At 41.4% G+C, this 23,652-nt stretch overlaps 1 protein-coding gene across 1 annotated transcript in view; it reads right to left on the bottom strand.

The window, feature by feature from the left end:
• tmtc2b (transmembrane O-mannosyltransferase targeting cadherins 2b) overlaps window positions 1–23,652 on the bottom strand; it is a 94,554-nt gene that overhangs the window by 50,969 nt on the left and 19,933 nt on the right. Inside the window, exon 2 of the mRNA XM_044193730.1 lies at window positions 3,023–3,599. Coding sequence (XP_044049665.1) covers window positions 3,023–3,599 — 577 coding nt within the window. The remainder of the gene's footprint in view (window positions 1–3,022; window positions 3,600–23,652) is intronic.

The following is a 23,652-nucleotide window of genomic DNA, read 5'->3' as shown; positions in this document are numbered from 1 at the left end:
ATAATAGATCAGGTCACAATACTCATACATATGAATCTATGATCACAGAGCAGCATTACATTACAGGCAGATGAGTCTCATATGAAAGAAACATCCCAAGTTAACGTGACTGAAGTGATGATGATGGCTCTCTGTCGGTGCTTCCTTTTATGTTGTCTGTGGTGCGACTAAATGACATGCTACGGTAATGACAATTGTCATCTCAAAGTTGCACGTTAGGAGAATCAAGCCATATATGGCAGCCTCACTTCCAGAAAAACATGCTGTTTTATAGTCTTCTGTTAATAGAGTGTCTCCAAAAGTGCCTGACAACCCACGCTGTTCCTTATTTTCCTCCTCAATGCAAAGTAACCCACTGTGAGCGAGCGAGCTGTAGCCTCACTTTTCCTCTTTGCTGCAGAAAAAAAAAAGGAATTTCTCTTTTCAGACTGTTTTTTAAAAATCTTTATGTCATTATACCAGTGTTTGTTGCCAATTCACTTAAAACTTGTTGGACATGATACTGAGTATTTTTGTCTTTGTGATTTAAGTGTACAATATTGAGACAGCCTGAATGGTTGCAATGTTGCTTTGTTCAAGTGATTCAGAGGTTTTGTCAATGCTTCCACATTAACAATTAGATCATCAATACTGTCCATCTTACAAATGACTTTGAAGTAATGAAATCTTTTTGCTGCAGCAGTTAAAGAACACTCATGATACAAGGTACAAGGATAGAGGGTGTCTTAAGCTGAACAGATTGTAAAGCTTTGAGGCAAATTTGTCATTTTGGGCGATATACTGTAACTAAAATGAACTTAACTTGCTGTTAAAGACGGACAGAATTTTTAGAGGCCTTAAAATTCTTGCAAAACAGGTTCAATCAGTGGCAAAAATCTTGGGTGTCACTGATAATTTTTGTGAAAAAAAAAGATTCATTTTTCCAACCTTAGAAATATACTGTAGCAAATGTCAGACCATACTGCATCTTGCATTTTCTGATGCAAAGAGATTGATTCATGCTTTGGTCTTGTCTCATCTCGACTATTGCAATGCTCTTTTAACTGGACTTCCCAAGAAATTTTATAGATTTCTGCATGTATAAAAGTAGCTGCCAGATTCTTGACCAAAACAATTAAAATAGAGCACATTAAACCCATTTTAGCAGCTTTACACTGGCTTCTGGTCTCTTTTAGAATTGATTTTAAAATCTTATTACTAGTTTACGAGGCTCTAAATGGTTTAGCACCTCCATACATAGTCGACTGTCTCGCCCTCAGTACTGCTAGCTCCTGCCTTAGGTCATCAAACACTACAGCATTAAATGTACCAATGGAGAGGCGGCCTTTACATATCATTGACTAAAGCTGTGGACCAGCCTGCCCATAAACATTCCACACGGAAAATGCAAAATGCAACTCTAAATTCCTTCAAAAAACATCTAAAGACTCATCTTTTGAGTTTTGTTTTTATGTAGTTTCTTGTCGCTTCACTTATTTTACTGGAATATTTTACTCTCTCAGTTTCATTGTATTTTAAATTGTTTCCAAGTATTTTAAATGTTTTCAATATTTTTATGCAATTTTATGTAAAGCACTTTGAGTTGCATCTTATGTATGAAAGGTGAAATACAACTAAAGTTTCTTATTTAATTCTAATTTTTATGACCACCACTGAACAGCATTAGAAACAGCAATTCAGAAGCAACACTGGTTGTGCCGTGCTGTAGGAGAACACATCTGCCCCTAAAGATGCTTGCCAAGTTAGTTAACCACGGTGGCAAACCATGAAAGAAATCTGTAGGGCTTGCTCCATGCCAGAAGTCTAACCATCTGCCAATCCATTTTTCTCCCCAAAGACAATTGGATCAGCAGGCTTTGTGGAGTTTCAATCCAAAAGTTGAAAAACTGTCAGCTATGAGGCATCATCTTGTTTAGCCCTTTTCTTCTCTAGTCTAGCCATGCCTTACAAGCCATTAGAAGGCCTGTCTGCCTGCAGCAATGGATGGACCATTCTCCAGAGGACACTGGGAGTCAGATAAGGCTTAAATCATGAGAGGACAGTGTGGAGAAGACAGCAGCCGACGTCCTCACTCTTCATTTCCACACTATACTGAGCAATAAAAGCGAGGGGATGGATTTGCTCTTCAATTAAACCATTTGTTTCTATATCTGTGGCTGTCTCTCTTAGTTTTTGCCTCTAATCTTGCTGACCCCTATGCCTCCTTGCCACATAACATTTTTTTAAGTGTTGTTCTTTGCTGGGGCGTGCCAGATAGCCGCCCTCTCATTGGCTACTCTGAAGCCCTTTTGTCACGTTTCTGCACATCACACGTCTTGCTGAATTTGTTATGATGGGTAGAGAGTCACAGACGTCACACTGACAGTAAATACTTCTGACAGGAGCTGTTGGGAAAAAAGGCTATTTAATAGCTGAATGCTTCAAAAGCGACAAGAAAATATAAAATGGCCATTACTTTGTTATCTCAGCTATTTCTTTTGAAAAACATTTTCATTTTCTTCCCTTTCGCTCGCCGTGTGCAATGTGAATATACAAGCAAAAGTAAGCACACACACACAAACACACTCTATCTATATGTAAAGAAGGGGTTAAGCTTATAAGAATTTAAATTTCAGCAATAATGCTCCCTCCTATCGATCACTATAATGATTTTTCATTACCATAATGATACTCATCATTCTTACATTCATCTCACATGAAATGTCTTCTGCACAGACACAGAAAAAATTATTCTGTTTGCTTTCCTTTCCCAATATGTGCGTTTCCTTGCATTTAATGGAAAATACAACAATGACCTGAATGACACAGCTGTGCATACACTGGCAAATGTTTTTCAAATCACATTGTGATGAAAAGCAAACAAGACACACACATACAGCACACATATAGTGCAAACACAGGCACACACACTTATATTAACTTTCCGCTGCTGTTTGTCGGATTCTTAAGAGTCCGGGAGCAGGTGCAGGAAATCAGATACAAGTGAAAAAGCAGCACCACGGGGCAAGAACAAACTGTTTACCTTGTAGAGGAGCATGATGACCTGTCGCAATTTGAGCCGGTGGAAAACGCAGACATCGTACAGCGCCGATACAGCCAGGACGGTCACTCCGAGCTCTTTCCACAGCATGCTGCATGCAGCGCAGCCCAGGCTGCCCAAGAACCAGGCAACGAGCCGCCAGGGCCCGGCATGGCCCCGCAGCTTACAGTGACGTATGTAGCACAGCAGGGACAGCAAGAAGAACAGGGCGGCACCTTCATCGGCCCGGCCCACGATGCCGGCCACCGCCTCGGTGTGGATGGGGTGAGAGGCGAACAGCAGCCCAGCGAGCAGACTCCACAGGCCTCCTCCAAGCAGCAGGCGAGCCAGGCAGGTAAACAGGCCTGTCACAACCCCGTGGACAGCCACATTAACCAGGTGGTAACCCCAGGGCTCCAGCCCACCCATAGCATGGTTGAGGCGGAAGGAGAGGGTGCAGAGGGGCCGGTAAGACTTATGGCTGCCACTGTGTGTGAGTAAGGTGCCCCAGAAGTCATCGTAGAAGATGTTTGTCCAGGGCGTCTCTGGAAGCAGGTCCTGATTAGTCTTGATTGCACGGCTGTAAAGAGAACAAAAAAGGTTAGAAAGGCTTCTGGGTACAAAAAAACATGGTGTATATACTTGTAGATGGAATGATCAAATTAATATTTGATACAGTACTGAACGCTGACATTTTTGTCAATTAAATGAATTTCACACTGCTTCACTGTTTTTACCGCCCTGCCACATGCAATAAAAGTGCTATGTCTGAAAACAGTGTTTATGTTATACAGTATTTCTACTGGCAATGCACTGCAGATTCTCTGAGGAGGATGCACAGCTATTCTTTACCAGTGTGGACTAAGCAGAAAATATAGGTTGCTATGAAGTGAAACTTTGCATTTACTTAAGGCTTTACTCCGAGAAAGTGGTCATGTGGCATTCACAAACAGAAAATCAGAGGGCGAGCTTCAAGCTCTGGGCAGCTTTGCCACCATAGCCACAGCTCTTATAGCTGTGGACTCAGGAATTAAGCAAGAGCACCACACCCTTAACCACAAACAAATACTGGCACGCAGTAGGGGAACGCCATGTTGGCAAAACGCTGCTTAGAGAGAAGGCGACCTGTGGTGACAGTCGACATTGCAGCTCAGAGTTTGTCTGCTGCATGCAGGGGACGGAGCAGCAGTGGTGCAAAACAGAGAGATATGTCAATGTTTAAGGACATTTCTGAACACAAAATGTGTACTTCCAGCCCGGTCTTCGCAGACATAGCCGCCAAGTAAGGGGCCACTTCCCCTCTGTCAGAGATGAACCTGCGTGACCTAACCTAATGCTGCTACATCAGCCACATGCTGTGTGTGTCAGTGGTGTGGGAGGGACAGCCAGCAGGGGTCAAGGGAGGGAAAAAAGGAAGGCACGTTTCTCCCTACAGGAGTCCTTATATGTTAAATGTTTTTCCTGTCTTTTCTGCCACGCTACAAGGTGTCTGACAGAGCAACAGGCCTCTGCTGCTGATCATTTGAAGGCAACAGAATGAGTCTCTGCAGAGAGAAGATGGTTGGTAATAACAGAACTAGAGGTGTTGTAATTAAAGGCGTGATAGATGGGACATGACACGTGATAAAAAGCCAAGTGCACCAGGTTGTAATGTGTCCTCACGGCAGTCACAATTAACACACTCAATTAGTTCAAAGGGAGATGGGTGGAGAAGGTAAGAGGGAGCCACAGAAAGCACAAGACAAGAAGTAAATGACTCTTTTTATCTGTGGATAAAATAAAATAAATGTGAGAAAAATTAATGAATACAAAAAGCATTTAACTCAACGGCTTCCTCAGCCGTTCTGAAGCTCTTAATCATAACACTTTACCTTGGCAACTGACACCAATACCAGAAAGCTCATGAGGAGTGTGGTGTGGTGCAGCGGGGAGCATTCATCAATTCACAAAATGAACCGGATCTCTATGAGAAGGGTGAGCAGAAATAGCCCATCTTATGATGGATCTAAGGGAAATAAATACTACCTGGCCTCAGGATGCTTGAAGGGGCATAGAAATAATCAGCTGGGATATAATAAAAATGCCTTGGAAGTCAGCGCACAGATGATTGAGTTTCTCTAGCTTCTCTAGTCAGACTCAGGGAGACTCCAGCCCTCTACCAGCAGGCTTAAGAGTCGGTAGCCCAACTCTCCACTTCATGACTCAGATATGCCAGTTTATTTTCGAGATCTTCATTCCACCGCAGGATGCTCACATAAGAGGCATTATGGTTCAATTACATCTCAAAGCCATTTTTGAGACAAGTGCGCTTTTTTTCCGTTGCACAGTGCGGTGAAGCCAGCAAGGCCAGATACATTATATATTGCCTCAAAGCCACACCAGGTTTTTCTGGCAGCAAAGGACAGACAAAAGCCAGTGCCAGTCACTCAAAAGCCCAGTGCGTTTACAGCCTTGACTTCCTGAGTCGCCGTGCAGAAGGTTCACCTCTCAGATTGTCTCCTGCTTATATGTCACAGAGGCAGGCGAGCACCTAACGTACTGTGGTTGACAAGCAGACAATTGAGGGAGGCAAAGAAAGAGGGGGGTGTAACCTCTTAACCCACTCTGCAAGAACTACTCAGAGCGGATGAATGGAATACACACACAGCTGATTTAACACATTTGCATCATAGTCCAACTTGTCATGGTCAGTCTTCCCAATCTATGGAAAACCATTAATCCGCTGCAGGTCTTCATCATCGTCAGACCCTACTCCTCTACCAGCTAAGAGGCCAGCTGGAGAGGTAGATTGAGTTTCTGCGGCTGGCCGGGCTCATGTCTCAGTAGAGCTGGCGGCAGAGAGGACCTCTCTGCGCACTGCAAACCTTTTCCAGCCAGGAGCACATTCCTCCCCCAACCACGCGCCTGTACGCCAACTCCCAGAGGAACGAGGAGATCATGTGGCCACTAACAAGAGAAGCCCCTGAAAAAAAATTTCTACCTCCCATTGCTCTGTCTCGATCGTCTACTTCTTGCTGCCAACCTCAAAACCTCTGTCAACTTGTCTGGATCTCAATCATGCACATCAGCCTGTCACAATCTGTGCTTGTCACATTGTGGACTTAGAATTGTTAGAATAATTGCAGTGAACGCAGAGACCCTAGAAATGTTAACAGCATTTCCTCAACTCGATATTCTTTAAAAAAGTGTTACATGACTTCACCAAAAAATAGAGGTGTGAATCCCGCTGAACAGAAAAAAACAAAGACAGTCTGTTGTTCATATCAAAGGCCTGACTAACTCTTCTTACAGCTACACAAAAAAGATTTTTTCTTCCTCTCAAAAACCACTTCAGAAAGCACAGACAGGACAGTGAAAATAGCCTATTTCTTCTATGGTGCAGAGACTGTTCCCAGTTTGTCAAAAGGTTGTCAAATGTCATTCATAATCAACTTATTAGTTTTTCTTTTGGACCAAAATGGAGATAAGAGCCTTATTATTGTTCTATGATGTAATTTAGCATTTACATAAATGTGCATCTAACGAAGAATAATTGCTTATGCAGCGATGAAGACCATGTAATTATAAACCCTGAGAAAAACAATCTCCTATGTGGGCATATCCCGAGCCCTTTGCACTGGGTTCAAAAGCATTTCCATGAAAAATGCTCTTGCTATCTCCTTATCTCCTTAGCTGAAAAATAATCATGTGAGAGCTAACCTCTTTACCCCTGGAACAGTTTTACTTATAATGTGAATGCACCAGCAGGGTGGAAAAAAACAGGCAGGTCCAATGTCTGCAGGATCCCACATAAAGAGGCTATCTAAAATTGAAGATTGATTGGCTTTTCTGTGCAGCGGTTGCACACAGGAGAAGAGACTGGATATTAGAAAGGAGATTGAAAACCAAGGACATGTCATCAGGATTTTGCCTTTACAACTACCCAATGAATTTGAGATGAATCTTTGAGTGAAATGGAGCTGTATGACCAGAATAACTCCCTTTTAAAATCCTCCAAGGCCTGAAGGAAAAGTACATAAAAATAGGCACACTATTCTCACCAAAGAATGCATATGCTGGGCATCTATCTGCAAATCACTCTAGGGAAAAGCATAAGATTTATCTGGAAGTGAGAGACACCTTGTGGGGCTAAAAAAATATCGCAGCAAACTGAAGGACATCAACAAGTAAACAGTAAACAAATGACCACCCCCTTGATCCTCTTTCAGCAATTATATATTATTCTCCTATTGGATGAATTTGAGAAGCCAAAACAACTTAAGCTAAGGTTAAAGTAATAGTTCAACATTTTGGGAAATATGCATAATCAATTTCTTGCAAAGAGTTAGGTGAGAAGACTGCTACTACTTTAATGTCTGTCTGTTCAATATAAAGCTGGAGCCAGGAGACGGCTAACTTGCGGTTAGCTTACCCCAGCTTAGCATTAGGACTTGAATCAGCTATTGTCCGAAGGTAACAAATCCGCCTACCAGCACCTCTAAAGCGCACTAATTAAGACATTATAAGACATTATACCACATTGGTTTAATCCAAACCAGACTATTTCAAAGACTTGACTCTAGATCTTTGTAGTTGAACCTGTTATGCCAATATCTCTACCACAACACTCAATAGGCTTCCTTCCACTGTGTTGCTTCCATGTCAGACTACCACCTGTTTTGTGCCTCCTTTACGTAATCCATTTAAGAAGGGAAAGCATTATTCTTTCACATTCTGTACATGGGGGAATGTATTTGCATTTTCTGACTGATTGCACAAACTTTCACATAAGCAGACTGTGATGAACAAGCAAATAATAAAGCTTCAATCTTGAGCCGATTGTTTTTAAAAGAATCACAACACACTAGTGAGACAAAGTATCCCTGAAGATCCTCAAAAATCCAGTAACTGATGTCTGTGTTAGGCTATTACATGAGAAGGGTAGACAAGGAAAAATGACAAGAGGAAACCAATTAATAATATTCACACTGATTCCACAGTGGGTGACAAAAGTACAGACTAACTAGTGCACAGTTTGAGTATTGAAACACTGAAGAGAAAGGCAGCCCTTTAAAATACAAGGCATATAAAGATTTCCATTTGTGACAGAATGTGAAAAGAAAATCAACTCTGGTGGGAGTTTGGGGAAAGTGATCGAAGGTCTGCCAACTATATGTCATCACCCTGCTTCAATATCTGAAAGAAGCACAGTGGTATTTTTAGACTGCCCACAGAGACACCGGGGTAGCCGCTCAGTGTTTCCGGCAAGCTCTTTTGTCTAATGTTTCTTCCCATGGGCTTGCTAGCAGGTCATTAATGGCATACCTCCCCTGCACTTACGGTACCTAATATAGGAAAAAAGGCCTTTTCCTATGGCCAAGAGTGTCATATTCAATTTGTTTTCTCTACTAAAATGTTGTATAACTAAGGAAATAATGTCACAACACAATTCTAATAGGCTATTTAACAAAATATTTCTACTCTCAAATCTTTTCATGAAACGAAAGATAATAACGTCCTATTTTGTGCCTTTAGGGTGCTGTGATTAATGTGCAGTGCAGTGGCATTGGAAAAACAGTCCATCTCTCAAAAAGCTCATTTGAATAAATCAATTATTAATGTAGATGGTGATGGAGATGAAATGCACAAAGATAGGGGGAAATAATTTGCCAAATGAGAGGGGAAATTGGGGGGGGGGATTACTATGTTGGGCTATTGTTGCAAATACTGTAATTTCTTAAAGCACAGGGATATGGATGAGACCTGCCAGCCACTGGCAATGGACGCCAAACTAGATCAAATTCATTTTTGGACTAGCACAGCCAGGGAGAAAAAAATGCACCTGGGTCCCATTCAACATGGAGTCCAAATTTGTTTTGGCTTACATTCAGAACTCTCCATGTCTGTACCTTCAGGCCAAAATATAATTAATAACTCCAGTATCAAAGTGTCACTGAATGTTTTGATATTTTAGCTTTAACAAGAGGGCAGCACCGTGACTGAAAGACGAGGCTAGAGAGGACAAACTGTAGCTAACACACCACCACTGGGGCAGCTGTAAAATCCCTATTGTCAAAAATGAATGGCTGCTTTCTTCCATTTGACATATGTGATTAGTGAGCCTATAATAAAACAGCCTCAGAGAACGTTGAAGAGCACATATTTTTTACACAAGAGAGAATTTCTAGTATGACAATTTTGTTATCTAAGCAGATGAAGTATCTCATGCTATTTCATTTTAATTCACTGACCTGAAAATAACCCTGTTATGCACATATTCCCAGGTGTTCTGAGTGAGAGCTATAACATTCACTTATCTCTTTTTCCCCCACCAAAATAACCAATATTGTATTAATTTACAGAACCAGAAAAAATTAATTGATGAACGGCAGGAGAGTGAGGATGAATGAGATAGTGGTGATGGACAATCAGGATAAAGGTCAGGGGCTACGGTAATTAGGGGTGGATCTTGGCTGAATCTACTGTATCCTCCTAACGAACAATTCTTCCCTTCAATATTCTTACACTCGATATCATCAGTTTATGTCATTACTGCCTTGTATATGCAGACTTTGTTGGTGTACAGTCACCACATTTGCTCTTTGATTCTGAGCCACTGGCACCATAACTTTTAATTTAATGTAGATATTTAAGATCAGGTTTCTTCAACTTATCCATTCGATCAAGAAAAATACTCTTCCTAACAAAACAGGTTCCATTACCTCGAGCTTTGCTGAAATTGCTGAATGTATGTTTTTGTAACATTCTTTATCATATTGCAAACCTGCATGCATATAAAATGCACAAAAAGAGATCTCACTAAAGGCTCACTAAAAAGGATCAAAGTGTTTTTCAGAGTACAACACTGTGTCCAATTCATCCAGCAGCATTCCCTAACTAAATGGAATACGTCTTCCCTTCAGGGAGGGTATTTGCATTGCTCCACTGGCACAATCATACACACTCACTCCATTTCATGGCACTGTAGACAAGCAAACACTGGGACACTGAGACACTGAGTCTGTAGCGGGGCAGGCTCTTCCAGCACTGCAGTGTGTTTTAGCTCGGTGAATAACCGTGCCTGCTGTTTAGCATCCCTGATCAGCCCTTTGTGCTGTATGGGATGGGCACAGTTGGGCATGACCTGAATGCTGATCCCCAGAGTTAACCAGCCAGCCAGCAAACCAACCAACCAAGTGAGCCACACTTCTATCCAACCAGGCTGGCAGAGCAGGAAGTTGCCAGGGGCACATATGAGTCCTGCTCAATCCTCTGATGTCCAGCAGAGGCCTTTGGGCCACTGCCCTGTTTGATAAAGTGGTCTGGAAGTCTGCCTCTATTACTTTCTGACCAACTAGACATCAAAACAATTTACCAACACTTAAATGATATTCTGTAGGCTAAAGAATCCAAAATTTAATTTCAACAACTTCACTTAATAATGCAAATGGAAACATATTTCATTAAGGTAGAATACTGTAAAATTTGACCTAACAATGGCTGAGCATGTTGTTACTGCGATTCATGTTGAAGTAAAAATGAAGGAGACAAAAGCATCTCAATCACTGTCCAAACCAGGAGCATTCTAAACAAATCACCAAATGTAAAAGTCACATTTTCAGGCCAAGTGTAAAGTTGTGTGATGTTTATAGTCGATTCCAGGTGTTAGGAGCCTATTACAGGAGCTGCCCATGCAGAGCAGATCAGAGTGATATACACTCTGATTATTGTATCCAATAAATCTGTCAGCATGTGCAGGGCTGTGGCAACACAGCAAAGAGCTGCTGGGTCACCCCTGTAGGCCTCTCTCACACACACATCCCTCTATTTCTCAGGCACTAACTCTTCTCTTTTCTTCTGTCCAAACAGAAAGTGTTGCTTTTTCTCTTTCACTTCCTCTATCTTCAACTGACTGCCTCGTTGGGAAAGTGTGGTGGGCAGTCAGAACAGTAAGAACTTTCCACGGCTGGGGCTCAAATGGTTTTAAAAAGAGTTAGTTCCCCCCTTAAGGATGAAATACAATTGGAACCCCCACACTTCCACATACTGACGCACAAGCACCTGTTTGTTCAAAAAAGGAGAGAAAAAGAGGGAACAAGACAAAAAGAGTGCAGCCATGCAAGCAGCTCTGTGTGGCTATATTTGGGCATAATGGTGCTTTGAGATTAATGCTAATGTCAGCATGCTAATATGCTGATGTTTAGCAGGTATAATGTTTATCGTGTTTACCATCTTACTTTAGCGTGTTAGCATGCTACTACTTACTCGTTAGCAAAAGCCAAAGCATTGGACAAATAAAAATTGTGACCTGATGATGGCGCTACATTAAAAAATCAGGCAATCAATAAAGCCATTAAAATCCTGAGAAGAACATGAATGTCTGTACCAACTTTCAAGGCAATCCATCCATTAGCTGTTGAGATTTCAGTCTGGACCGAAAGTGGGGGACTGACCAACCTATTAAATTAGGATATGCCCACCAGATGCCCACCAGATTGCTGAAAAAATACTCACTTGAGAAGGATATTACTATAATGTAACACTACATTTCTCATTAAGTTTAATATTCAAATGACCTCGACTGTCTGTATTTAGTTGAATTTTTTATAATGGTCACATAATGGTCACCAAATTGAAAAATCTAATTTCTCAGCGTCTTCTTAGGCTATTTAGCCAATTTAAAATTTGAAGTGGAAAATTTAACCAAACAGGTTTTTATCAAATAAACATCACAGCGGAACAAGAATCAAGAACAAGGTCTTAGTTCCCAAACTAGTTCTACCTCCATGTTTCCCCTCAGCTTGACCCATATCTAATGCTGCAGTAGTCACCCAGGCTCTGTTTGGAGGGGGCCACTCCACAGCACTCCTCCTCACAACAGGAGGGCTTTTGTTACTCTCTGACCTTTTCGGCCATGTGGTAATAAATCTGTTTGATTTGTTCCTCCTCTCCTGTTTAGAGTGCTTCTCTTTCACATGGAGAGGGCGATCAATGCAGGGGACGCTACTCTTTCTGGGCTTGTGGCCGTGTTGTGTGCAAGACCCATCCGGCCTGGCCCACCGCTGGGCTGTTTAAGCATTCTGATTTGGGCTTGGAGGATGTTGACCCACAGAGGGGTTCAGTTAGACCCGCACCAGATGGAGGGGACCAGCAGAATGGGACGGAAAAATCCTGTGCAAGCCAGAACTCAGACGTGTATGCAGAGAAGTAACAAATGAGTGAATGGATTGTCTGTACAGCATTTGCCATTCTTCTTCCCAAACCTTTTTGCATGGAGGGGCTTTATGAGACACAGCAGCCCTCAAGTATGAGCCTGAATCATGGCACATCAACGCAGAGGCCTCTGTTCACTGATGTTTATTGCGTGGGGGCTTAGGTGCAGGAGCCTTTGAAAATGCCAGTGGAGCAGAAAGAAGAAGAAGACATCTTTAGTGCCCTGGCCATCTTATAGCTTCAGCATTTGAAACAGCTGTGTCTTGTCCCAGTTCTCCCCACAGCTATAAGGCTCTTCTGTTTAAATATGAAGATGCTGCCTGAGTGCAGGAGGACTCAGGGAGCTTGTCTTCATGCAGGCATAGTGATTAGTGGCTATTTTCTAGAAGCCATGTGCAATCAATCAAACACAAATAAATATGAGAGAGAACCAATCAGCTAAAGGCAACAGCGCAAGTAGGCAGCTGGAGACCAGGAGAAAGACATCAATTGATTACTTTGCTCTTTTCTCAGATCATACTGTCATTAGCTTGATATAAACCTTATAAAGACTTCTGGTAGCCTCTCTCTGCTCACCACAAGGCAGCAACCACAACACAGCATGAAAGCTTATTTGGTGAATTGGAACACACACACACACAAAGAATCATTACATTAATGAATGGCAGCGTTCAAGGATGCAGCTCTGAGTGATCTCATTAGATACTACCACAACAGGCCAGTGTTCTCACACTGCTCTCCACCCAGCTTCTTTTTTTCCCCCAACTCTCCCATTTGGGTTCCAGTTCCAGGCCCTAATTGAAGGCACATGTATCCTACTAACACAGCGATCGAGAGCCCCCATCGACAGCTACGTGAGCGTGTGGAGGCTGTCAGTGTTAACGTGGAGGGACCGGGGGTTTGGTGTTCCTTCAGGGATCAGCGAGGTCTTTCTATGACAGACAGGACTGATGCACCTCTGATAGGCAATATTGCCGCCTCATTAACTTTTGCTTGCTCTCAGATAGTCAGGGCCAATGTGAGCTGGTACACACAGAGGAAATCAGGTTAAGGCGCGATGGTAATGTGGTATTTATTTTAACTTAAATTGGAAACAGAAAACTGGGCTTTAGGGGGTTGATGAAAAAGTTTGATGAAAGATCAGCTGTACTGTACGCTACCACTTGGTAAGCAGTGTTTACATGTGCAACTGAAAGAGAGAAACAGATGAATATAAAAGGAAAGAAACAATGAGGAAAGCAAAACTTTATATCAGGTCCATCTCCATGGCCTGAAGCCTGCTATTAATGCAAAAGGAACCTAAATATCCCCAGCGCCGCCTGCCATTGCGTGAGACAGCACTGCCTGGTAAACCTATAAACATGTCTAAGAGGAACCCAAATAGCCTCTTACGTGTTTTTAAATGCTTTGTCTTCCACATGGTATCAATTTGCATTTTTGCGAAGGAGCTCATTTACGCATTTGAAATTTTATGGCCAACCAAATCATACAAACCGCACCACCTCTATAACCAGTGCCTGTGTTTTTTACAGACTTTGGATTTCCTCACTTAGTTTTCCATTTAGAAAGTGTAGAATCTCTCAGATACATAAATCAACACAGGTAAACACAGTCTGACAGAACTTGACTCCACGTGTGGAAGAGAGCTTTTTAAGTGCTCGCTATCGTCACACACAAGCTTTTCTTTTACGGCATGTAAAATCTTTGCCCTCCATTTCAGACAAATGCAAAGCTGTACAACTTAACTGTCACATGTATAATACACAATATTCATACTGCTTACACTGCTGAGGTGCAAAGTCAACTAATCACAAAGGAAATATTACAACACCAATCTGAAAAAAATCAGACATTTTAATGTTACGAATTCGGCATACATGCATCTAATAATAGGCTTTTGTGTCCTGAAATGGACTAAAATGGAAAACCTCCATTAACAGTAATGTTTCCTCCTGTATTGTCACTCATGTCACTGCACCACAAAAGACTTTCCCCAGCAAATCTCTTTGCCTGAGTCAATAACATTCAGAGGCTATTTTCTTCAGTTCCCATTGTCGGATTAAAGTGAATTCCAAACTAAGATACAGCATATACTGCAACAGTCCTGCAACAGTACTACAGTCAGCACTATTGGATTTTCTAAAACCATTTATTCAACACACCCAATTGCGGGCTTACAAAATGCCATTCTACAATATACTGTATATAAATAAAAACCTTGAATAGCCTAATATTAATAATTTAAAAAATCAGATATACTGTACATGTTAATGAGCCTGTATCATTAACTTTGAATTACTAAACAGAATCAATTGGAAAAAGTGAGCAGGAATCGATGTGTTTGGCTGAGTCTCCTCTTCTGAAAGCAGGTATCACACAACAGTAATCTATAGTTTCTTTGTCCTCAGGGAAGGCCTGCTTGTTTTCTTGTTCCTAACTGGCTGGCGTAAATGATCAGAGTTGCTCGATTTCAATATTTCCCTAAGAGGCTTGTGTTTAAATTGAGAAATAGCCCCTGAAATAGTGAGCGCCCAGCGACATTTTTTTTTTGTTCAGATGAAGTCTGTATTGTAAGAAGCCCAATTTAAAAAAGGAATCCTACTAAAAATGTGGACGTTAGGGCAGCACTCTGGCCTCAGAGGTTTTGAAGCTCGTATTTTCTTGATGAGGGGTTATAAAAGTTGGCATGACTAAGATCTGATGTTACAGAGAGTTAGAAGCAATAAAATGATGCTCAGTAAAGCTGGTTGAAATTTTTACATGGGTCAGATAGATATTATGAAAAGAATCTCAGCTCAAAAGTTTTTCAACCCACCGAAACCTCAACAACTTACTTGGACTTTGTAAAAATTGTGTCAACTACTACAGGCAGCATGGTGACCTGAATGAGTGGAACAGGAATAAATAGGATTTTTTCAAGGCCTCTGTTTCCCTTTGATGTTTCCCCATACTGTATTACTGTTTTGCGGCAAAATAACAAAAGACCACGTAGTGCGGAGGATGTGAGTGGACCGGCATTAACTGCATGTTACACTTCACTCTTGCAGGTCTGTGCAGGCAGCATGGCAGCACCAACAAGTCAATGCCATTCGCATGGTAAACCAGAGCAAACTGGTGAATGATTTTACGAGTTACATAAAATGACAACCCTTTTACAGTTTAAAATGGTTACAAAGTCAAAGAAGTCAAAGAAGGATGGGGATTTCATTAAATTTACATCATTACTATCCTACATGATTCAAGTTAATGAAGTGTCGGGGTGGTGCCATCGCTACAGGCCTTCACAGAAGTTTTCTAAATTAGCAAGGCCTGCAATATAATGAAAGAAAGAAACGTCCCTGGCATGTGTGTCAAACATCAAAAAGCTCCACTCTAAAGATAAAAAAGGAAACTTAATAAGCCCTGGATATAAAGATTTATGGTTGCAAAGTCAGACATGTTAGTGGACGTGGAGAGAGAGGGACATATATTAAGTTTTTAGTGTAGTATCCAGACTTCTGACGCCTGTTTTTTGGCTCTTTAATTCAGTCAAGAATGATAAATATGTCTACAGGTCTGATCAAAAAAAAGACCTTTCTGGGATTCATGTGATCTGTGATGGAGGTTACTCAACCGCCGGGGACAGCTGGGACTGCTGGGACTGAGGTCTGCTCTGTATTGTTGAGTTTTCTGCAATTAAAGCATGCATGAGGTTTTAATTCACTATTAATACTTGCACTTACTTTAGAGTGAGTTTTAGAAACTGCACCATGTAAACAACAATGCCTCACTCAGAAAAAATGTTAATTAAACTCCTTAAAGCAAGGATCTCATTTAATTTTCTCTAAAAGTAAGGAAATTAATGCTGGGATTTCTTTTACATCTTGCATCCCAATGAATTTATTCACATCATCAGCTCAGCTCAATAAACTTGCCCAGATCGTCAGCAAAACAACATAAAATCAAAAACCCATTTTCTCCATCTTTACTTAGGCACATTCACACTGACAGAAAGACTTGCATTCATTGCATTACTGGAATACTTGTTGGTGGCATATTGTAGGTGGAGTGAACAAAGCTGAGGGAGTGGACGCTGAGGCACCGGGGCCCCAGATAAGAGGACAAAGGGCCCGACAGAGCTCAGGCTAAGTGAAAGGGCCTAGACAAAAAGGCTGAGAAAAAGAGCGCTTTATGGGCCGTTTGGAGGGAGAGGAGGCAGAGCCAGGGCCTGTGCCCACGCACCGAGGCCCCAGGTCTTGGTGAGCCGCTGGAGCACGACCATGTGTGGTCCATTATTACACCCAGCAAGCAGCGAGCACCACGCCTCCCTCAATGGGAAGACGGATGCCCTCTTGCTGATTTCCCCAAAACTGGGTAAGAAAAGGCTCATGGAACAAAAGCACCCGGGGGCCATTGACAAGGTCGCAGGAGCATGCCTGCATGGGTTTACTCTTCTTCAGGGGAGGACAATGGAGCTGACAGGTGTTGGAGGAAGAGAGACAAGAGGACAGGGTGAGAGAAAGGAGATGGACGGGTTTGAGTGTGGAGGTGGATGATGAGCTGAAAGAAAGGGGAGACACTCCAAAGAAGCAAATGGTTTCCTGAGGGGAGCGCAACAAGTATTTATGTCGTACATTTTGAGTTAGCTTGTTTATTGATGAAGCAAACAATGGAACCCTGCCGAGCAAACACGGCGATGTTGAATTGGTTAACAGTTTTAGACAGATAGGTTGTCAGCAGAACTGTCTATTGTTTGCGTTTATCTGTTTATAATGATGCCTGACACACAACCACCCTCAAAGGCATTTAACAAACATGTCAATAATTCCAGCCTCACACGCTCAAGCAGAAGGACTTGTCAAAACACGAGGATAAAGTCGTGACTCATCCTTCCGTTTATTCATTTGTCTTCATCTGATCTGACTGCGAATGCCGCAGCCCTCAGGAGCAGGAAACAGATGGAGCCATGTCCTTCGTCGGATCAAAAAAACCAGGGAGGCAGTTCAGGCCCTTCAGCCCCTTGTCTGCAGGCTCTGTCTGCGTCAGCTGCTCTCTACACTGTTTCCAGGTCAGCCACCGAAAGGGGTCAGGGAGCAGGCAGCAACTCTTCTCAGGAAACCTTTCTTTAAGGAATTAGGGTCAGTGGCTCTGCTCTGCCGACCTCCCAAATGCTCAGGATCAGAGATCAGGGGAGAATGGAAGGAAGAACAGAAGGACACTTACGTCATTCCCTGTCCCCTCCCGTCCCGTCTTCGGTGACCAGGTCTCTTACACAAGAGGCTTTAGAGCTGCATTATCCGTTGCTAACAGCAGATGAGAAGTGGGTTCAGAGAGCAGCAGGCTGGTGATGCCGCTCATCAGACACTACAATCCCTGTCCTGGATGTCCAGCAGGCCACATCTCACAACTGTCACTACATATCTGTCAGTGCTGAGCATGCATAGCACATAAACATGCACACTTCAAACAGCACTCAGCAGCTTGTTGCAGTCTATGATGGATGCCTGGGAGTGGCCTAGATGTGCTCGAGAAGCTTAAGAGTAATCCTGTTTCCATGCAACAGGCCGTGTTTGAAATCAGCTCAGATAAGGTTAAATAAACTGCAACACAGAGAATGCTTTTTGCTCCTGGACAGAGCGGTGTGTCTCACTGTTGTAAAATATGATAATTAATGATAATTAATGTTACGCAGCTGTAAAAGCTACATTTAAAAAAAAAACAAAAAAAAAAACAGGCTGCTCTTATGGTAGCATTTAAGTGATAAAATGAACAAGTCAGTCTAACTGTGCGTTCACACTATGAGTAACAAGTCACCAGAGGGCCATTCATTTCTTATAGAGAGCTGAGAGAGCAGGGACACACAAGCTTGTGCAAGAAGCCTGCGGGCTGAGAAAAGCCACCATGTCTGAACCTTTCATCAGCCATTAAAAGCCACTAGATTTGTATGCTCTCCTTGTTTCAATGTAATATTTAAATTGAATAAGTTTACCTAACAAGCGGGAAATGGACGAGATTTTGATTACAGTTTTTCTGTTTTATTTGAAAAAGAAATAACCAGTGTCAGTGCCGACAAATCGGCCGAGCCAATATATCAGCTGATATCAGCTCCGTATCAGTCTAAACAAAATCCAGTATCAGTCAGGCTATAGTTTTACTGATAAAATTGTAAAATTAAATCATATTTTGGCAATTTCATGAAACAATACTAAAGCAGAAAATAATATAACATAACGTATTGGCCCAAATATAAGACAATATTTCCAATATCTCTGGAAATTACGTTTGAAAAGGTCAGGGTTAACTAGACATTTATGGACTTGTTGCAACTGTTCTTTGTTTGTAGCCTTAATGTTGCTAGGCTAGCACGTTACTTTAAGTCTGTTTATAGTGTGTCTTATAGTCTTAGTCAGCCCTAAAAGTCCTTAGTTAGTTCAGTTTAACCTCCAGGAGTTTCTGACGACTTATGTAAGGTGATTAGCTGCAACGAAAGAAACTAAAGTGAAAACGAGTCAATGTTTTTACTGCAGGAATGGACTGGGGTCCATCTATCTACTATCTTCTCCTTGGACTACGAATGTCTCAGGGAAACTTTCCCAAGAGGAACAGCCTGATAAAGTGTTTATTTACAAAAATAGGTGTTAGAAAAGCAGGGTCATCTTATAATCAAAAACATCTTATATTGGGACCAGTACGATAATACAGCATGTCCCCACATTCATGCCATTGGACCATCTTGCTCCACCCTCAGAAGCGAATGACCCATCTCGCTCACATTGTGAACACACTGTGAAAACAGAGGTGGTGAGAGCTGATGAGACCATTATTAGAATATCTGGAGAGGAAACATCATTATGTTTAGTGGCTTTGTCTGTTAAATTGTGTGGTCAACCAGTTAAACGCCTCTGTGTAGGGTTGATTTTTCTAGAACCAGGAATATACAGAAACAATATTACAACAAGAGGCAGAAAACAGGCATTGTGCAACACCGCTATGGGTGTGACCACCCAGGTCCCACATCTGGGATCTAGTCTGGAAATGAGTCAAATACAATCCAGCACTGTGCAACACAAAGACTACCCACATGTTCTTCCTGTGGTGTGAAATCAAAGCTCTTCCCTCTAAGATAAATATCACCCAACAAGAATATCACACAATCTTACATCATCAGGCCAAATGTGGAGGGGAAACAATCATTTTACGGTATGTGCAAACATGTAGACTAACTTCCAAATGTCTAGGGATGTCTGAGGAGGAACAATAACGTGATCACTGCCAAGAAGCTTTTACTGTATCTGTTAACCTTTACTGCAGAAAATCCCTTGGCTTATTTCTATTTGGACTGTTTGAATTAGCCTGGGATACGCTGTATCACACCATCAAGACAGGATCATTTAAACAAGTGAAACTGAGCCAGCTATGGTGAAACCCTCCACACAATCTGTCTGGCCAAAGACAAGGCGATAAGTTCATCCTTATTCAGTCTCCTTTACTCACCGTCACTCCACTCCCACCTCACCAGCAGATAAAGACACGACATCCAGAAATAAACTGAAAGAAGAGATCAAAGATGTTTGAGTTGAGCTGGCCAGAAATACCATTCTGAGGTGAAAGTTGCTCTCCAAGCATTTGTACAAGTAACAAACTGTCACTTCTGGTATGTACTACTGAATATAATTGGCTAGGAAGCCCTTCACAAAGGTATATTTTTCATCTTGCAACACCTTCAGCTATATTTCATGCACAACCCTCAGGCATATGCAGAATATTAATAAATCAAGACAAAAATCATCCAGAGTGCTGCTTTTGGATGTTTCCTACACACTGGGGAGTAATTTGTTATTGCAGGTGGGCCCTTACAAGCCCAGTGTTCCTTCTCAAGTATCCCAAATAAAGAAAACAATGGCTCTCAGATTGGAAATGCAGCATTTTCTTTCTTTACTATGCACAGAAAGCATAAAATATAAAAAGTTCGACTTTGGATGATTAAATAAATGAAAATAGAAAACACTATTTAAACAGTTTTTTTGCGCTCTAATATTAGGCTGATGCCAGGGCTTGTGTGGTAAACACTTTGCATAAGTAAATTAATAGAACTATATTAGTCTATTTCTCCCATAATCCCTTTGTTGCCCAGACGAAGGGATTTGTTGGTCAAGCCTGTGGGGGTGGGTGGGTTTACTCTGTGTCCACCTACAGCAGTAAGGAGAGAGAAGCTACGATGCTTCGACCAGACGAAGCCTCTTTGCCTTGCTCCCCCTTCCCCCACCAACACACACTCAGACACACACCCAGATGCACACGCATGCATACATCTTCCCGCAGACAGACCAGGAACAAACCATAATGGCACAATGACCTACAAACCACAACCCCATGGGAATTATTCACAAGCTTTTAAATCAGATTCCATTCACAAGTCAGCTGTAGCAGCAATGCAGAAGGGGTGGGGGCATGTACCCCACCCCACCCTGAGCCCATGCATTCTAACGCACTAACATTTAATGAGGTCATGGCAAAACAAAAGACATCCACTGGTCATGCTAAACACTCCTGCTTTGTTTCCGACATACAGTATATTGGTCATCCTGTAGAGGGGTTACAATGCAGCTAGAGAAATAAATTCATGAAAAGAGGAAACTGAAAAGTTGTAAGCAGAACAAAAAGGGAACAACATTTATATTAATGATTATTATTCAAATGATTAGCATTTTATTTTTCTTGACAACAGCAACAACATGAGCAAAAAGACTCACTTGTTTTCAGCCTTACAAAAAATTCAGTTTAATTTCCAAACTCATATAATCGTTTTTCTGAGTTATTAGCGTAAATATAGATCTTATTATGATTAGATATAAGTATGATTGAAGTAATTAACCTCACTAAACCCAATTAATACTTAGTGTAACAGAGAGTAATTTGAGATAAGGACCTTGCTGCGATAAAAAAGTGCAGTTCCACATAACGCAGATAAATGAGTAAACTGTAAAGACCCATGCAGGCTAGAGTTATTTGTCACGACTCAGACATTTACCAAAGCAGCAACTACAGCTGGGAGTAAGGCAAAACCTCTTTTCATGTTTCTCTTCTCCTTTCAAGATTTGTAACAGAATGAAACCTAAGTGAATTCAGCAAGGAATGAAAATAAGATGTTGCCCCTGTGTTACATGATAGAAAAACTTTTTCTGTCTTTACGCCTTTAGTCAGGGACATGTAAGGGACTTAAAATGGGCAGGCACTTTTTTCTAACATTTACTTTGTTTTTGCGTCTTGTCTTGTTTTTTTTAAATTTCATTTTCTTCTTTCTGTCTGTGAATGTTAGATCAGTGATGGATCACTGTTGGTTGTGTAGCGCAATTATGCTGTTATTCTGGCCAGGAATCTCTTGATTTTAGATAGGAATTTAGATTTTGGACAAACTTCAGATACAACAAAATTCATGCTTTGTGGGGCTGTACTTGTTAACACCAGCATGCTATAAGGCTCACAAACAACGCTAACATGTTGATGTTTAGCAGGTATCATGTTTACAGTGTTTACAATTTTAGTTTAGTGTGTTAGCATGCAAATTTTTGCTAATTAGCACAAAACACAAAGACCAGGAATGGATTTCCAGGATGGAAATGTCATTAGTTTTGCATGTATTTTGATGTATTGGACACATTGAAATTTTGACGTGATGATGTTGTGTGTGACATTTCACTCACCACTACAAATGTGAACCTCATAGTGGCGCTAGAGGAAAAGTCCCCAACATCTTAAAGGATTCATTCTCTGGGGACCATGAATGTCTGAACCAAATTTCATGACAATCCATCAAATAGTTGTTGAGTTATTTCACTCTGGACCAAAGTGGTGGACCAACTGACCGACAGACCCACACTGCCACGCTGCTAGCAAATAAAGACACTTTGCAACCTGGGTTAGTAAAGCATTTTACAAATATAGTTTTATTATTAGAATTTTCATTAACAATATGGTGAGGAACCAGCAAAGGAACGTAGAGTCTGGTTGTAACACATTACATTTGACAGTGATAATACTGTAAATACAGCTTTCTGTAAGTAAGTAATTTGGAATTTAAAGTAAAAAAAATAAACAAAAATATAAAAAATAATAATAATAATAACTTCATTGGATAGCTGCCAATACTGTACATGCTTAGCTTATAGACCACTGATTTTCTGAATAATTCATTAAAGCAAATACTGCTTCATATAACACAAAAGATTTTCACAAAATACGTAAGAAACCCATGTTGTGTACATTACATAACCTTGAAGTGCAACTGGAAACAATTAACACTTTTACAGCTCATTCCAGCTGTATAAATAGTGCCCCTGTTTTATAAGTCCTTCATAGTGGGATCATGAAACAAAGCAGCTTGTTCACCGTACAATTCAGACAGTGTATGAAATGTCAACAACCTTAAATCAGTCAATAAACTGCAACTACCTTCCAGGTTTTCTGAAATTGTTTGATCATTTACTCTACAAACCACAGAGTATCTTAGGCTGCCAATCGCTGATCCAAATATTGTGTTTATGATTCAATTTCCTCCCTGGATGGAGAAAAAAGTAGCAGTACTGGTATTAAAAAAAAAAGCCTCTCCATGCAGCAAATAAGCAACGTATATACAAACAGCCTAATTCATCTTGTTCTTAGTGCTCTGATGGACCACCTGTTAGACTTGATGCTCATTAGGCTGGAGAGTGGGAGGCCACCATGGGGCTATTCTATCAAACAGTCAGACTCATCCTGGAGGAATCTGGCTGTAAAACGCACTCTCACTGGGAAATCACTCAGACAAGCTTATAAAAAAGGCACACAGCGTTTACTCAGACGAGCTCACACACACATGGCCCCAATGTGCCCAAACAAACATACATCGCTGAATTTGAACTGCTTTCCAATGAACGCAGAGGCAATCGCTATCACCGTTCCTGAAGGATTGAAAGGCCCATTATCCAGTGGGTTGGGAATTTGATTTTCTGTTCGGGTGGCTTCAGCGTTACAAGTTGCTGGTGAAAACTGATTATCTCGCAAGGGAGTAAGAAATAACTTCCTTCAGCACACACCACATGATGTCTTGTAAACATTTTGCAATCCCATTTTTCTGATGGAGTTTATGTCATCAGCGTTTACTGGTTTCCAGCACTATCGTAACTGTGAGGCTGTGTGACTTCCCTGGGCACAAATCTATCAGACATCCCAGAGAAGATCTGCTGCCTCCGAAACACTTAACAACCTACTGATTGTTCAGTTGTCTGTTTTTTCACATCCATAAATCAGCCCTCACCCCACACAATTTAACTCCATTTACCGAGGCTACAGTTTAGGAAAGAGGTCATAGCCATATAAAAAATAGCCACGATAGCACCACTCTGCAGGTCCCTTTGTCTCCTCTGATTATCCATAATTCCTCTCACTAGTGCGAACAGATAATGTTAACCTCACTTCGGGTA

This window comes from Siniperca chuatsi, linkage group LG4 (assembly GCF_020085105.1).
Source record: "Siniperca chuatsi isolate FFG_IHB_CAS linkage group LG4, ASM2008510v1, whole genome shotgun sequence".
Taxonomy (NCBI): Eukaryota; Metazoa; Chordata; class Actinopteri; order Centrarchiformes; family Sinipercidae; genus Siniperca; species Siniperca chuatsi.
This window is presented reverse-complemented; position numbering and strand designations above follow the sequence as displayed.